The 18,708-nt window shown below is 39.4% G+C and overlaps 1 protein-coding gene across 2 annotated transcripts in view; it reads left to right on the top strand.

The window, feature by feature from the left end:
- Positions 1-2,235: 2,235 nt before the first annotated feature.
- LOC100183162 (disco-interacting protein 2 homolog C) overlaps positions 2,236-18,708 on the top strand; it is a 32,761-nt gene continuing 16,288 nt past the window's right edge. For both annotated transcript variants that reach the window (XM_018813383.2, XM_002131644.4), the window contains exons 1-7: positions 2,236-2,536; positions 7,548-7,622; positions 15,684-15,851; positions 16,439-16,570; positions 16,892-17,046; positions 17,675-17,849; positions 18,112-18,288. In XM_018813383.2, the coding sequence (XP_018668928.1) occupies positions 2,446-2,536; positions 7,548-7,622; positions 15,684-15,851; positions 16,439-16,570; positions 16,892-17,046; positions 17,675-17,849; positions 18,112-18,288 (973 nt within the window). In that variant the 5' untranslated portion in view covers positions 2,236-2,445. The remainder of the gene's footprint in view (positions 2,537-7,547; positions 7,623-15,683; positions 15,852-16,438; positions 16,571-16,891; positions 17,047-17,674; positions 17,850-18,111; positions 18,289-18,708) is intronic.

Genomic DNA, 18,708 nt, shown 5'->3' on the forward strand with positions numbered 1-18,708 from the left:
GGTTACGAATTACGATCCCCTAAAATTGTTCATTCGTTCGGAGATTAAGAGCAATTTGAGTCTGTCGTATGTTTTAGATATATATATATATATATATATATATGTAAAGTTGCAATATTTTCACGGTTGTAAAAATGCAAACACTCGTAACTATTGGGTAGAATTCGTGACCTGTCGTTAAGCGACACGACTGCTGTTACAAGCGACTTCCATCACATAAAACTAACTGGGTCCCTAGAGTAAAATTTAGCAGGAACGGCACGTGTAACTTTTTCCGCTTATCTCGTAAATTGATTCACGCTTCGTTGCTAGTCAGACAAAACCTGTAGCTTTAGGCTGCCACTAAAAATCATGCAACATGTTGTATATATAGATGTCTGCGGGAGGAGGTCCTATGGTGGTGCAAGATTGCCAGTGCGCTGCCTGATCTATGCTAGCATCGCAGTACTTTCCACTGCGACTGAGGCGAATGACCCTACTAGTTCCTTATATACCCTTTCGCAGTTCCTGTACCGTATGAGTCATTCGTAGCCGGAAGTCTGATGGTAGTTGCTACCTGACTGAGCGGTATTGACGACGCAATAACAGGTAGTCTGTAATCACGGCAGCGACTTGTGATGTCACAGAAGCGCTTAGTCTTCCCTCGCCGGTGCCGCGCGGCGGTAAAATACGCTATGACCTCATAGTGATAATAAGTAGACCCAAACGTGCTGTTTTTCAGACCATGAGAAAGCTACCTTCTGTTAGGTATTATTCGTTTAACTAGACTTCTCGTCTAAGCACTTCGTGTATTTTCGTTTTTGTGATAAAACCATACGTATGTATTTTAAAACATTTGCGCACGAGGTGATTAGAGACTCGTCGGTTCGCAATAGTTCCTGATATAGTCACACCTTTGACGCAAGTCCACATATGTCATATCCTGCCGACCCTGAGAATTCCGTTTATCGGTTTCGTATAACCTTGTGATAACAATCTTTATATTAAACAGGGCCTACAGCAATTTATGGATCGGGCGAAATATTGCTTTTTATAGATGCGCAGCAAGATCTAGCACCGGGACTTTTCTGTTTCAAAACATGCAAAATTTTAGATGCAAACTGAACGGGGATTTTTTCGTGGGGTAATTTTTACCACTACCCTAAACGATTATTTAGCTTCTTACTGTTTAAAGTCACGCTTGACTTGCAGCTAAATTGAGCAAGAATTTGCGAGCCACTCACTTAAACATGGCAAACAACTGGATAAACTCACGTTCTGGGTATTTACTGTCAAAAAGATTTATTTTAGGCATACTTAGACAAAGAAATTTAGCAAATGCAACTTTAAGGACAGTGTATGGAAACATGAACCACAAATTTCTAACAGCCCAAATCAAAATGCTAAACAAATTGCTAAAATGCGTTTTCGTCATTTTTGTATCCAAATAAACAAGATAAGTTAAGTGCTAAAACGAAACACGAAATTTTTTACAGCACTTCACAGAATTTTACAGGTGATATTATCAATACACAACATTGCACAAAACCCACCTTTTTTCTGATTTATATCCTTGCTTTCCTCTTAATCGTGATAACGTCGTTGAATGGCAATCACTTCTATCGCGTTTTTTAGCACTTTTCACTTTTCTTCCACCAAGCACTTACTGGCAGAAAGGATAAAAAAATATCCGCGAGATGTCTCTTTCGAGTAACCGCTGCCTTTTTCTTAAAACCTTTTTCTCTCTCCCCAAATTACGAGAGCATTTCAAACCAGTTGTTACTGAAGTGCCATGTGGACAGGAAAGGCGTGAGTCGGAGGATACGCGTAGTAATTTCCTTTAAAAAACTTTAAAACGCTTAATTACGCTTAATTTAGCCTCATTTTTTATGTGGTACCGTTTTTATCATAAAACAAGCTGTATTTTCTGCTAAATTATTTTTAACATAATCGTTTAAACAGCGAACAAAGGGTCTGCGCGCTAGTTTTGTTTTTATCACTCTATTCCTGGAATCGGTGGTACGCCGATAGTCTATATATGGGGCTTCGATACTCCTAGAGAGGGTAGGCTAATGTAGTTACCAGTTAAGCGTTACAACAAAGCGTTACAACATTCTTTTTGAACATGTAATATATGTGTATTATACGCGTGCACTTAGTCGGCTATCAACTGTTATTCTAATCAGTGTATCAGTAGGTCAATACCCATTTAGAAGCATTACGTGTTTATAATGGTACTTGTCGTTTAACAGGTCTTTCTGCGAATAAATATAAATACATTGTACTTTATACCTACATGAGATTGACACTGATCCAAGCTGCTTTGACCTGATTTTGTGGAGTATGGACTAAAACTGCAGGTGTCACATTGAAAGAAAATCAACACAAATCTTAAAAAAGTGTTTACATGCAACTGGTGGTCCCATATTTTAATACTAACTGAAGGCAATACCAGACAGAAGAAAAATGTCAGCAGCATTGGCGAATATCAACTATTCAGTTCTGCCTTTGGAAGTTCGGGCTAAATTGGCGGAACTCGATATCGAAATATCAGAAGGTAAATATGATAAGCATATAATATAGGCTATGTAAGTATTAGTAAATCTTCCAGTACATTACAGAATAGGCTTGTGGAAAGTGTTATAGATTAGTAGTTAGGGGTTATTTATCAGTTAGGAGTGACAGGTTTTATGTCTTTCTTCACTAGCACCATGTTTTTTTTGTGAAATTTCAAAAATATTAAATATCAATCACCAAAGTTTTATGATAGATATCATGCTGTATTACTCATGCTTCATCATGGGCAAAGTTTGTTTACTGTTTACTTTATTATACAACACTAAATTGCTGTGTTTGTTGTGGTTGTGTCTCATTTCTGGATGACATTTCTGCTGATATTGCTAGTTAGCTGTAAACTCATCAAAAGTCATAGCATAATACATTAACATTACAGTAAAGGAAATGAAATTCATACTGTAAACTGTATTGGTGTCTGAATGTTTGTATTACACATCAAACATATATTTGTTGGTATTATAGTATAATATATCATTCTATATTTGCCAAGTAAAGTATGCATAAGTTCAACATTAGACACTTTACCATAATACAAATATTTAATAATCTTTACCTAGCAGCAGGTTATTAATAACACCTGTGTTTACAATATTTTCCGTTCTCTTTTTGATGTAAACTTTTGTGTGTTGGGTGTAAGAATATCTGGATCATCAAATTTATCACATATGACATCATTTCATTTGTCAATTTTCGCTCGAGGGTATTTTCTTTGTTTACTACACTGTTGTTCTCAACTTCTCACAGTGCTGTTCTTGTTTACCATTTCTTTTCTATGTAATAGTAATAGGCTTCATATTCGATTTGCAAAGACAGTAATTGAATCTTAAACTTGGGTTAAATTTTACTATATGAGTATGTTTATTCTCTGCCGATGTTTTGGTATAAACATTTTTGAATATGCTGTATCCAGTATGCTTTTTGGTATACAGTACAATGGTAGTTCTGTATTGGAATCATTTTACTACACTGTTGGCACCTATATCTATTAGAGTTCTGTGTAGTCCAACATAATGGTATATCATAGGGAAGGGTTTTATTCTAATGTTGCTGTGTGGTGTTCACATACCAATTTTAAAAATTGATGCCAGACGTAATTTATCAAATTAGGGTGTTTGCCATATTTGGCTAATCATAATTGCAGTCTCTCCTTTGAGAATTCATTCATTTAGAATTTAGATTAACTTCAAGGTACCATAATGACATATTAGTTCTTTACTTTTGATTTTCTAATCATGTTGATTGTTGAATATTCTTGTTTAACGTGTCTATATACTTAAATTGTACATAAGATTTTCCAAGGTGCCATGTGGCTGCCTAGGCATCCTGCATGTCTGTATTATGGTTTATATAGGTCAGTTAACAAGTGCCAGGCCTACTTCGGAAATCCGTGTTGTTTTCGTATCAAATTACACTGTAAGCGAGACGTGCTTCTTTTTGTTTTTCGATAACCCCAGCTTTCCTTAGGCAGTTTCCTCCTTGTAGCTTTGGCCTCCCATAACACATGTAAAGCATGGCATACACGGTATTCACGCGACCAGGGCCAGAGTGCAGCTGTGGTCTTTCAATTGCTTCAAACCGTTGCTGATATCGGACGTAGTTCAGCTTGTAACGTACGCCTTTTGTTCAGGCTTATCTGGCGTAAGTTCAGAGTATCACCGTCCTCTGGGAATGAGATGGCGGCCGTGGTTTGCCTGCTGGCTGCGTTTTAATATATGCGCTGCATCCAAAGCTGAATCGCGTGTGTTAAATTGAAGTCGACGCCCTGTTGATATTACGCCAGTTCTTTCATTAAACCCGCTGGAAATCGCATTATATTAACTCTACAGAATGAATTCGCACCAAGTTTTCGTTTCGCAAACTTATTTCTCAAAACCCTTGAAATCGTGGTATCTTCATGTAGCGCAAGTCATAACCCCACAATACAAATAACGACCACAACACGTAAATCACCTCCACATTACGCATAAGAGCCGGATCTCTAAATCAAACCGAATGAGTCGCCCACCACATATTGGCTGACTCGCTAGCAGTCTTGAAATTGTTCAAGTAATTTTAACACACCTGTCAAACAATATCCACAATTAGACGTTAAACTTGCTATAAAACAATTTTTCAAAATGTTTATTTTAAAATCAGTCAGTGGGCATCGTATAGAAACGTAAATCTTATGCTCCTTCAATTTGTCTCCAGCGATTTTACGATGCTGTAAACTCTTCGATCGATAACCAATTCACTTTAATAGCACGGACAGTCCTCACTGTGTCTGCGCAAAAGATTGCGCCACTCGTTGGACAATTTGATTTTTCTGCTTAGTTACAGCGGCGGTAACTACATGCACTCTGAACAATCGATATACTTGTCGTTTTAAACAGAGTGACCAAAATGCCATGTGTTTTACCACGTCTCTATCGACCTCTCTAGGAGATGTGTAGAGTAGTAAACGTTTTATTTAAATGTAGATTAAAATTAAAATTATGCGTTTTCCGTACCCTCTTTAACTCTATAAATGACTGTCGCTGGTTGAAGCGAATGTTGCTGCAACATTCGCTTGTTGCAACATTGTTGCAATTACAATATGTTGTATTTCGTGTTCAAATTAGGATACAACCGAATGACTTTTGTTTACCAACACCAAATAACTTCCAGACCGGCTGGTTCGTTAAGGTGGGGCTTGTTGTAGCGTGGAAAATAACAGTTTCCGCTTTCCCTCGATAATAACCTGCCACCGCGGGTCGTTTAAGTATATTGCTAATCCCTTTGTTTTGCGTTAATCTGCCCACAAGCGTCACCGCCCCGGTTTATTATACATACAATACCGGAATTCCCAAGGCCTCTTGAAAATTTTGGTTGACGCAAGCGCACCCTTCACACGCTGGGCGCATAATCTTCTCCTTAGTTTAGTGGTTTCGTCCGATCGTAAAATGAATCAGCCTTCTGCTACATTTACGCCTCCAACGACCGCGTTCACTCGACCCGCTACAATAATGAATTACACACCAGTTAAAATTCTTAGAACCCGCCGTGGCAAATTGCTGTCTTTAGTCGCATTAATAAGCGCTGACGTAAATCGCTATAATCCGAAAACGCGTTTTTGTTGCCCATTTTAAGCAATGAATAAACGCTGAGACGTGGTTGTTTAAACCCATTGAAAGTACATCGCATCCCGTGGGAAAATTTCCTGGTCAGCTCTGTGTTTTCAAGCCCATTGTCCATCTGCCGAGTCTTACCTTATTCTTTTTCACCGAAAACGTGAAATCCCTATTGACTCGCGTTAATTCACTGCCCATACACAACGTGTCGTATCACTAACCGCTGTTAACATTTCACGCCAAAAGCCAGCCATAAACGATCGCTTCCTATTCAAACATTGGCGTTGTGCCGATGACCGATTAGAGCTATGTGGGCTCCATTTAGCCATAGCTTTGTCAATGGTTTGTGTGTTTAGCTTTCCGACTCTTTTAAAATCCCAACCCAAAGCGGATTTCGTCCGTTCTGTAACACTTCAAAGCAGGCAACGGCCAGGCTTTAACCAAGTTACCCACTTTTCGCTGGAAACGAATTTTGTTTATATAGTTTTCCTACATTATTACCCCACCCTGCTTGTTGGCCTTTTAGAAGAGGTCAGTTTTAAACAGTTAGCCTTTTTCCACTGGAAACGATTTTGTTTGTATAGTTTTCCTACATTATTACCCCACCCTGCTTGTTCATCGAATGATTCAGACCTTCAAGTGCCAGACTATATCCCAAGCCCCCACCGTTTACACAAGAACATTATTTCACCTGCGTTCAATCCTGTTGTTTATTTAGCGTTATTTCGGTTTATTGTGTTAGCTTATACTGCTGCCAAGCCTGGTCACTAGACGGTCATTGTTTGTTCGGGAAACATCGGCTTCGACACGTCTATCGCCTCTTCCTATCAAGATATATCGTCCATACCGCCCTTATTTCGTCCAATAGGACAACATCGGTCGTTTTCAATAGGAAACCTGTCTGTTGATCGGAATATATTTGTAAGCTATATAATATAAATCGTGTACTAATTCAGTTTTCCGATTTACAACCGTTGTCGTGTCTGGTGTTCGTTAGTCTGGTGGGACATACATTACGACCGATCACGACTTTCAGATTCTGACAAAACAAGACTAATCCTTCAGATTGTGTTATTGGTATTAACCGCGCTTTCATTCCAAAACCCGTGAGGTATACACCCAGAAATGTATTCAGCGGCGCGAACCGTGGGCCCTTCGAAACCGCGTACCCTTTGTACACCCGTGACCGCCGACTGCCGCTATGTTCTTAGTTTATACGGTTCGTGACCAACAGAACGCCTGTATCTGGCGCCAATTCTCTAGTAACATCGTGTTACGGAAGCGTGCATTTTAAAAGATGTTTTATATTAAACTTTTTTGGCGTGTCTTTCTTTTACATTTTCCAAGAATCTCGGTTTCTGTATTAGATCCCAGTATCACAGCAACTGCTACAAAGAGACCGCGTTGCTAAATTACCGGTTGGCACATGTTCCAGCGCGTATGACGTACTCAGTCTTTATTTGCGTCGTTTGGAGCAATCGTTCCCTCTCTATGTGCTGAAACGCCACTTGATGCTGATGTATTGGACGTGTTATTGCTGTCGCGGGTGTCCTCAACGCGTTAGAAGAACAGCACCCTCGGTAGTTGAGTGGTCTGGTTTCTTTACAAATAACCTCCAACCTGCCTCCGATTCGCGTCACAAGTGATTTAAAACAGAGCTCTGAAACTGCTCCCGACCGCTCATTTTCTCATAGAGGTTTGCCAATGTTACTTAAAGCAGTACTTACCGAATTCAGGTTTAACCTTGGCCTATATACTTGTACAGTCATCAAGGACCCTTGGATTGGCAAACTTTCGTGTCTCCTTTTTACGCTTAACTCTCTTTCTCTTTATAATTGTTTGTTGTCAAGTGCAGCCTTTTTGGCAAGACACTTCAGTAAACGCAGTTGTGTTTATTTGCAGGCGACATAACGCAGAAAGGATACGAAAAGAAACGCTACAGATTACTTGAACCCTATCTCCATGAACTGCAGAAAGGTGAGTCCACAAACCATATCCTAAAAGCAGATCCACATAGCACACATGCATTTTCCCCACGAACCCAAGGTATTTTGTATTGTAAGAAAACATGTCAATATCACTGTATTAAAAACGCGCAAAGCTTGACGTTGCACTGCAATACCTTACTCAGTGTGTTTGATGTGTTTGAAAACGGTGTTTGAAAACGGAGGTGTTATTCATGTTAAAGCCTATCATTTGCCGAAATAAGCATGAATGTCAATATTACGACTGACGTAAACGTACTAACCGAACTACCGTATATGACCATGCACTGTTTCGCCACTATATGTGTTTTCACTCTACCGTGGTCTGCGTAAACCGACGCAGCGTGCTTTGTCTCACTTTCCAGGAAATGTTTTTTGGCTTCATTTGCTCGAAAACATTGTTATCGAATCGCTCGTATCATCTGCATAAGCTTTGGGTTACTTGTGCTACCGCTATGTTAATATAAAAGTTTGCGCCATGCTATTCGGGTGTACGCACAAAGCACCTCCACTACCACGAAATCAAATATCAGCTTTACGTAAATAGTACAACTGTTCTTATATACCCCAACTTTGAGACTGGTTTTAAACTCTGCGTCAATCATCGCAAAAAATACAGGTATTGTGGGGTAAGATGGATACTGTTAGCACCCAAAATCCCATATTTCCTAATCGTGTTTTAAAAAGTTACCGTATTTTAGATTCGCGGGACTATAGTTATATAAAAACTGTTTACTAAGCACCAAAAGTAGTAAGAAAAAAAGGAATGAAAACATGTCCCATTTTACCCCATCCTACTATACGTTTTTCGTGCAAGCCATAATGTACATGAACGACTTCAACCGTTTCCAAATAAGTCAAAATACGCGACCTGAGAGACATCTCAAACCACAAACGAGTCTGTAACAAAGACAGATTATGACGTAAACGTCACGTGCTTGACGCTCAGTGAAGGTGACGTAACCCGGCCCATTGAACCGTGACGTTCCCATGAGCATACTTGTCCAGGCTTGCCTGCGCTTCGTATTTTATAATAAAGAAAGACACCCACGATCTAACAAAAAACTCATTATATATCGACGCTTCGATTTTCAATACCTTTGTACCACAAACCCGAGAAGGTAGTGCGTAGGGACTAGGGACAGTACCCCTTTAATTTCGTCGCTTTATATCGAACCTTCCAATGTATAATGGTATAATGGTATAGTGGGGTAACGGTTCGATTTCAAAGTCAGTAAAAGAAAATGTCATACTTGGCAGTTATGTTTCAAAAGTTACCATTATTCCCAATAGGGAGGCAACTGGTTTGCTATTTCTTTCTCTGTCTTCAGGTATAATTGTCAAACCAATATCGACCTTGCCCTCTCGTTAAATAATTCATCCCGGTGCACTAGCGTTGTTAAAAGACGGCCGGTTGGTATAAAAGTCTGCTTGCAAGCTTTTGTAAACTTGATGTATCTTGTTTCTGTTAGAGCATTTTGATATGTATATATGACAAAACAGATCGTTTAAGTTTGTATACAAAACAGGAACACAACGAAAAATGTAGGTTTACTTGTAGCATTGGCTTTTCCTCGTCGCAGTTGTCAATCACCTGTGTGTGACGTTAATACAATAATACCCCCATAATGGTTAAGTCGTTTTCCCATATTGACAGAAAAGAATTTATCAAATGGGCCGTGGACGACGTCATTGCCGTTATATTTAATTGCATTCGACACATGTCGGTACAATTGGCTGGAATACATATTTAATGGGCCTTTAATTGTCACTTTATTGATTATTTAAAGTGGCCTGTAAGTGCTTAGTAAAATCACAGACACTTGGCGCAAAGATCGCTTTGTAGTGCCGACCATCATTTTGCAAGGTGGTATCACCGAGGTGCCACTCATGTAGCGATAACCCGACGTCTAAGTTCATGCCAGATGTATAACGTGCGCTAAATCGTTTTTATACGACCAATTTAAGTGCCGCGTTCAATAGGCTTCATAACGCCCCGCGACGCTTTCGCCCCGCAATTGTATAACGATGTATTACGTGCGCTGAATCGTTTTTATACAACCAATTTGAGTGCCGCGTTCAATAGGCTTCATAACGCCCCGCAACGCTTTCACTTAGACACCGCTTCATTGCCGAATTCCGCGCATACTTGAACAGCATATGCCGGCCGTTGAATTAATACATTAGCGTCCTTCGTCCTCGCTTAACTGTGTTTGACTGCATGGTCAAATGCACTTCGGTGTAGAAAGCCTCTTCTTGAGTCGCCCTTTAATGAGGTAATCGTGTTTGCTCATTTGCACGCCAGTCCACCATCACAGCTGCAAAGCGTACAATATAACTGCCCATAGGTTCGCCCCTTTGGCTTGCAGACTTGGAAAGTTGCACCCGATTTTGAATCACCTACAGTACATTCATTTGCAAGTAATCACTGTCTATAAAAAATAAATTTTCACACTTTTTTTTATAAGCAACTGTATCGGAAGGGCAAGGTAAAATCGACCTGGTCAAATTCCACGCTGTTAGGTTGTGCGAATCTGCTCTCATCGCTCATTTAGTTCTTCCACGCTTCGTTCCATCCCGGGCACCCCGCGCATACCCGTCTTCTCCTAGCATTAGTTGTGTGCATGTGGTGAAATGTTTACACTGCTTGGCGGGCTCATTTTTCAGGCGACATTTAATTTTCGAGCCGTAACCTGACGCCGTAGTTATTTAATCGTCTAGACGTAATATGCGCTGAAGAAACCATTTTTTTTTGGTTTTGTTGTCAACACAAAAAAACAATTTATCAATGCGGAAATAACTCGCATGGTTTTCACGTTAATTTAGTGACAGCTATACAGTTATTCTAATGTGTGTGTATCAGTTCATGGACAAAATACACAAGTGACAGATTAGGTTATACCCAAAAATAATAATATAGTAGGGTGGGGAAGATGGGACACCTTTAGCACATAATATCTAAATATCCTGATCGTGTTTTAAACAATAACTAATGGTCAATGGGAGTCATGGGCATTTAGTTTTATAATTTCTTGAATGTTCTTTGTTTACTACTAAACGGGGCGAGAAAATAGAGGTAAAAGGTGTCCCGTCTTTCCCCACCTTACTGTACACTATACACTACCTTACAAATAGCCTTACATCACCTTACAAAAAGGTATTTTCAATTTTTGTTTCATTTTAATAACATGGTTAACCACACCATATGCCTTGCGCGTGCCGGCTTCTACCAGAAGGCCAATTTTACTGCCTTATTACAACAACCGTTCGATGTCAGCCACCTGCTTAAGTTAAAACAAAAACCGCAACGAGAACAACGTTTTCTAAATTTGTGGTATGCGAACCTAAACACGCGAGCTATTAGATTGCCAATGATAAGCCAGTCTTAAAAACACAGTTGCCCACCCTATATTTCTTTATGATAAATTACCAAAGCCGGCAGTTTCGATATGAGTCATTCAACGCCAGCCAAAAACTGATGATCCGAATCAATATGTATTTTTAACGGCGTTATGTACACATATCGTTAGGGGCGATTTCTCCCATTAAAATTAGCGTTTCCTATTACACAATGGTGTAGAAATAGCTGGTTTCTTGCGACGCACTCGTGACGCGCACGGTTGACGTACAGATTATATTCTTGTACAGTATGACTAATTTACGTAGCGCGCATTACGTTTACAAGTTAGTAGTTATACACTGTTAGTGTCAAACATACACTTCACGCATAGGCATTAGAAAATACGGTTACGTTACTGTAGTTTTTATAGCATTATAAATACGTACGATACTTGTATAATGTATACCAACACGCACAAGGTGCTATATATGTATATGAATGTACAATGGTTTTAAAGGGGTGTATGTATCTTTATATAGCTTCTCTTCCATAAGTATTTAAGCGTTACTTTACTTCAGGCTAAGACCTAATTGCTTTTTGGTTTGCTCGTCTCTATCCACGCCTTAGAACGACCCTCATAAGTGCTGAAAAGAATTTGGATGCGATTAACCGAAAATGAGACAGCGTAGGCAGACGCGGACCGGTCCAAACCAGTTCGAAGCCGATTTTTCACGCCGTTCCCGCTGCGCCACCGGAGCGCTGTTTGTTTGACATAGGGGTTCGCCAAGTTTGGCTCTGGAGCCTACGGAAAACCCGGCGCGAGGGGTGATATTAACGCGGTGATGGATATCTTTATAATGTGGGATAATCCAGCCGCCTAATAATACCAGGGAGGCCCCGCTGCTTTGGATCCGTAATTGAGAGCTGGCATAAGCGCAAAGTAAACAGACGCCCAATTAAGGGAATAAGAAATATAAGTCTGTATCATTTCCAAGGCAGGAAACAGCACTAGTCAGTGCTAGAAGTTTCTTTGAGAAAGTGGCAGCCAGGTTTGAACAGGTGGAAAACAAAACGCATTTATTTTCGAGTAGTTTTTTATGATCAGTTTAACGTCCTGTACAGTATTAGCAAACATGCGACTCGCAACATGTAGATTTAATCCATCAAAAATGCGCCGCCGCTGCTGTTTCGTTTGCAGGATGACCAAAATAGCTCTTGTCCTGTGAAAAGGTCGTGTCGGTTCGTTTTACTAGCCTCTCAAGGCTCGAGTAGGGACCTGGATATCCGCAGTGCGACCCTCCCCATTAATCGCCCTGTGACTTCTCGTCTCGTCAGTCTAACATCGATAACTTCGATCCCGATATCGCTTCTTTGATTTTCTAATTAAATACCCAGACTACTTGGCTCGGCCTTAGCGAGCGTGCTTCCTAGTTTGATATAGTAGGGTGGGGTAAGATGTTTTCATTCGATTTGTTGGTCCCATTTGGTAGTAAGCAAAGAACATTCATAGAATTGTAAACCCGTACCATGGCGACTGTAAAAGAGCGTGTTAATTGTTTAAAACACGAATAGAAAATATGGAATATACGTGCTTACTGCTAACACTATCCATCTTACCTCACAGCAATATAGAATTAATGCAACGCAGCAACACGTCACAAGCGTTGTTGTGTACCAACAAGCTATGGAAAGTTTGTTCACGCGCATTCAATACATTCATTCACCATTGAATACATGCTTCGTCAGAATCAATAGGTTGGTCGTGGTACCTTGCCTATTCAAGTAGTGTGTCTAATCCTGTAAACATCGGATCAATAGTGAATACCACGGAAAGGAAAGCACTTTAGTTTCAACCAGGTAGCAACATAAATATAAGACATCGTTTAGGTATGAGCGTATGCTACGACTGCAATTAATGTGCTTCTTTAGGCCAAGGTTGTTTTCTAGATATTGTCTATAATATATCATGGCAGTCGTTATAGGCAGGGCTACAATGGATATTGATTGTAAAAAAAGCATGGAAAATGTTTTTTATAAAACTAAACACAAGTTGAAACTATTTATTAAAATAAATGGAATTTGAAAATAGGAGAAATAAAGGATGGTCCTAGTTATGTAAGTAGCATTGGTAGCAAATGACTTGTTTGGTGAAAGTTGCTTGCGTTGGCATGTTGTGTATTACAACATCAAAGTCAGCAGGAGTGATTAATCGCACCAAACAGATTCAACTTTGTCACGATTTGTGGCGCAATGCCACCGCAAAAAGTTGTGGCGTGTGCAACTGTTGTTTGGCACAGGTGCCAGGTATAGTTGAGCACGCGCGGTAACTGGGCCTCTGCCAGACTTGGTTTTCCAACCGATTGCCCGCCGTCCAAATATACCGGCATCAGCACCTTTGGGATTGCTTTTATATTGAATCGTGCTACCGCAAAGTCGTTGCATACCCAGACTGTGCTTAATGCATGCTTAAACGGGAATGGTATCGCTAAACAAAGGATTATATACCATGCCTTTTGAATGAAAGCGCATTCTCCTATAAATTTCCAAGAAATATGGAATCCGTAACTAATTGTCAATCAAGCACAATGTCAGTCGATTATTTTACTGTCAAGCGCCGTTTCCTGCCCTTTGGTTCGCTGGCACGGAGTAATAAGCATCAACATCCTACAGTTTCCCAATATCAGGACGTAGACGATGTTTAACGCCAAACCGAGGCACGAGCCCGTTGAAATCGATGCCTATGCTGCCTCATACATAGAGAGGAATGCGATAAGATACGTATTGAACAGCTGACTGTGAGCTGCTCGATGCATGTTATTTATCTCCTAGCAAAGTGAGTATAGCTTGAGATACGAGCCGGTCTGCAGGCAAGAATAGGGTTGGTTTATCCTTAGTTCCCAGGCAGCGTTTTGAAGTGTTGATAAATTGTCGGTATGCGTGGTTGAAGAAATCCGACGAGGTGGTATAACATCAGCGTCAGCTTGATTTATTAACGAATTCCTCACTCAGTGGATTAGCTTCGCCTCGGTAGAGATTTAGAACAAATAAGAGCATGGTGCCTTCGGAAATCGATAGTTTTCTCGGGTTTTGCGAATCGTGAATGGAAACTGAATGGCTTGCTATATAATTCCAAACGTGGTGTGTGACACCCGCTGTTTTATGGACGAAACCCTTGTAGTGTTTGCACTTAAAAGAATGCAAAGTTTTTTTACTGGCCATGGCCCACTATATAATATATATATAAAGTAGGGTGGGGTAAGGTAGTACACTTTTTTGTTCTATTTTCTCGTCCCATTTAGTAGTAAATAAAGAACATTCAAAGAATTGTAAATCTGTATCCTTACGACTCCCATGGACCATTGTAAATTGTTTCAAACACGATCAGGATATTTGGATATTATTCGCTATAGGCGTCCCATCTTCCCCCACCCTACTATATATATGTAGGGGGGGGTGATTTGGTTGTTATATGATTCCATTGATTAACAAACAACGGTGAAAAGGTCAGGAAACAGAAACAGTGCGAGCAGGCACGCACAGCACCGGGCAATAATAGCTCGTCCGCTCATTCCCGTTTCCCTGCGCTTGTACAACCAGCGCATCGATCATCAAAGCCACAAACAGGTGCCTTGACAGCTATTGCGATATCAACCAGGAAATAACTGGGTGTCGAACGACGTTGCGACGGCCGCAAGTTTACTACTGCATTCCCTCACGTGCTAGTACTCGTTAAATAAAACCACACAGTTTGCAAAACCGTTTAACAGTTTTGCGCCATCACCGTTTTGTATGTAAATCAATGCTACAGACACTCGTATGATTAAAAAGATCGTCTCGCTTTTCGTATTCGAGCGAAATTCTGTGCAGTTAGTTACAGATCTAACTCAAACAAAAGAACGTATTTGGGACAAGGTTATTTGGACAGGACTTCACGTTTTTCGGTCGGGATAACTGTTTTGTGAGACGTGCTAATTATCTTTATTATCGCTGACTTGTAAGCGGTCGCGCTTTCTGTCGCCTGTGGGTGATTGTTTCGTCACAAAAGACTGCCCCGCTCTATTCAACCACGTAAAACAATTAGCTCCGATCGCGCCAAGCGCTGACACAGCGAAAGTAGTAACAGAAATTCGTTCTTCGTTCTTTCCACGACAGTTACCCAACCGACCATCACAGAATTATGGTTCTTCGCCGTTGATTTAACGAATAGCCACGGGAAGTTAGCGGTCGGATAATTGGACAGCAACCGCTGCTTACCGAGCCGTCACAGCTCGTAAGTGTATGGTGGCGGTCAGATTCCCCTTGTAACTTATAACGACGAAGGTTTCAGGCGCCAAAGCTTTGTTAATCTTAGTCTTCGGTTTAACAGTAACCGTCTTGCCAGCTAGATAAACGCGCGGCTTTCAGCCTTGGTTGTGTAAATTTGCTCAACGTGTATTCAACATTATCCGGGCGCGCGTTAGGCCGTTCACAGGCATGTTCAGTTCGTCTATTACAGCCATACAAGGCAGCCGAATGTAAATCAGATTTACAAGATAAGAAGTACATGAAACGCACTCAGTGTACTGGATTACAAGTTCTGGTCACCTATGTGTGGACAAGCATAGATAACTTTAACCACATCCTTTACTCACCTTGGACTTTTTCGAGAAAAGGATTATTAGCGTTTTTGGATTTACTTATGGAAATTAATTTTTAACTGTGATTATCGACCAGCTGCTACACGTTCTGTGGGGGAGAAACACAGAGGCCAAGTCCGGAATTTAAAACCACCTAGACACCAACAGGAACAGACGAGAATACCTCCCAACAAAAGCAAGAAACAAACTAAAGTCCAGATGAGCCGGCATCGACATTCAAGGAGGGACGACCGCTATAGATCAGGTAAACAACTTGAGCTAATTTTCTCTTAAAAACACAATGTTTGCGTTATCATTGATAGGTGCTTAGGCAGTAGTTTTATGTAACTGCAGTGTTGAATTTCAAATAACTGTCCCTTTATGTGCTTATCATTGAGAAGTCTATATAGAAATTAGGTTAAAGTAGGAATTTTTAGATTGCTGATTTTTAGATTGCTGCTGACCATACAGTCTGATTAGGGTGTGATGTGTAATGACCCCTAATTTTACCCCCCCCCCCATATTTCAAGATATATCTGTCATATTTGTTTCATCAAACTCATGTTTATCCTATGTGATGTCACATCAAGCATTCTAAACTGTTTTATGATTCAATCATTGTCATAACCCATTAAGATGTGTCTATAAAGTGTCACATCAACGCAGGCCCTGTTTTAATTGAGCTAGAATAAGTTAGTGAGCAGCATACCAGTGAGGGATTATGGTTCAATAAAGCAGGATCTTGCATGTAAGATTATCAGTGGACTTCCAATCTTAAGCATAGCAGCTAAGCTTTCGTTTATTAATTATTTGGACATATTTCGAATGCCATTAATGTATTGTTTATCACAGACGCGCACACTGAGGCTGTGCAGGCCGCACTTGCTAAACATAAGACAAAAAGGATACCTGTCCTACCACTACCTGTGAAGCGAAGATCTTTGATGGTTCATGGTGGAATCAACAGTGTTGGGGATAGTTCAGGTAACTTTCATCTCATGTGTGGCCAAGTATTGACCAAGATTTTAAACTTGTGTTTTATTTCAAACCCAAACATTAAAAAATGTGTTTAGATACACATACTCCACTTTTAAAGTTAATTTTTCTGAAAATGAATTAAACTATACAGATAACTGTTTTTATGTTAAACAAAACCTTGTGTTTTATTCAAAGAGGGTTCATCACATTGTGTTATACCACATGTGTACTGTTTCATACACCCTGTGCCCACTTACGAGTTACCATGTTTGTAGCTTTGTTATTTCAATTTTTTGGATGTTTTTTTGATCCTTGATTGATTTCCAGATGACGACATGGAGACGGATGCTTCCACTGGTGATGATGGATCATTACAGAGGAGGACGGATGATTCCTCTTCTTTATCGGGTGGAAGTGCTGCTCCCTCCCCTCTTTCTCATCAGAGAGGGAACATCCAAACTCAACTCACAAAAGAAAAGCAGGTAATTGGTGAATTAATGTAGATGGTTTGCGAATAAGCAAACTTTAGGACAGCATAGAAAGTGGAAGATTAAAATCCCATTTATTTTTTTTATTTTAATTTATCTTTTTTTTTCTCCTTTTCCGATTTAGAAAAAACACACTTTTGCTTCCCAGCCACTTTTGCGAATTTGGATCTTACTTGATTTTGTCCTTGTTGAATAATTAATGTAGATTGCTGAGTAGCTTGCCATTGCATTTCCCATGTGTGTTTTAATACCATCAATGCCAGGGTGACAACCATGCCTCAGGGACAGCCCTGTAATGCAGTTATAGGGCTGGAATTTTTCAGCTTGAAACGTTTTCTTTGCCTGAAAAGTAACGCACACATTTGTTACATTTACATTAGAGCCAGGATACCAGTTTTAACTTGGGGTAATTTTGTTAACATCTTGGTTTCCATTCAGTTAAAGTCATACAGGCAAACCTTGTCTATATTTGAGTGTGAAAACACCAGTTTGGTATTTCATGCTTTATGCAACAAATCAATGAAAACTTTCAAGCCTTATATCTTAGTTAGTTTATTTAATATATTTATAAAACAAATTGTTTTCCCCATTTGATAAAAAAAATCCATTTCATTATTTCCAGGTGATCTCTCGTTCTTCCTCTTCGAACTCGAAATCCCGCTCCTCAGCGGATGACATGTCATCAGGTGAGCGGAGACGTGATGATTCATCATCCAGTTCCTCCAAGTTGAAGAGTTACCCTCAACCCACCCCGCTAGCACAGAAGCTGGCTGACATCATGCCACAAATTCTTCCCGGTAAATTTTAAACTTTTGTATTATTTATGAAATAATAAATTTTGATCATTTTAATTTTTTGAATTTACTAAATTGTTTTTTCCTTTTTAAATAAGTAAATGCTAAAACATGAATAAGTAATGAGTATAAAAGTGTGTGTAAAGGGTGAAAATTATAAAGTACAGTATATATATAATTAAACAAAAAAATAGTTAGTTAGTTCTACAAAATAACTGGAACGTAAAAGGAACAAAAAATATTTAAAATATTGTTTTAACCTTAGGGAGTCGACCTCTGTCCCAAAATCTTCCTCCAGATGTTGCGAACATCTCCATGAATCCCCCCTCCTCCTCCAACACGACCCCATCCTCCATGACGACCCTGGAATCCTCGGATGTCAACAACGTATGGAGGTCAATGTCCTCCAGACCATCCCTAACAAGCATGGATGGGGAAGAAGGTAAATATAAGAAACAAACAAAAAATCTTTAAAAATGGTGATGAAGACTATATTTTTTCTATTATTTTTAAATATAATTAACAAACAAAAAAAAAACAAACAATATTTTTTCTTTTGTTATTTTTAAATATTATATTATTATTATTACAAACACAAGAAAAAGCAGTAAAAAGATCATTTTTTAATTTTTTTAACCAAGGTGATAAAAATATTGAACAAACAACAAAATCTACAAAAAAGGAACATTTTTTAAATATTGTTAATTTTTATACATTTAAATTCTTTGGCCTAATTTGGAAATGTGTTTTAATTAAATTTTATTGATTATTAAAATTATCCAAAACCAACATTTTCCCACTTAAACAACTTTATAAACCTCTTAATACAGTTCCTACCACTACTATGAGCTAAGCTATAAAT

The sequence above is a fragment of the Ciona intestinalis genome, chromosome 9 (genome assembly GCF_000224145.3).
Source record: "Ciona intestinalis chromosome 9, KH, whole genome shotgun sequence".
NCBI lineage: Eukaryota > Metazoa > Chordata > Ascidiacea > Phlebobranchia > Cionidae > Ciona > Ciona intestinalis.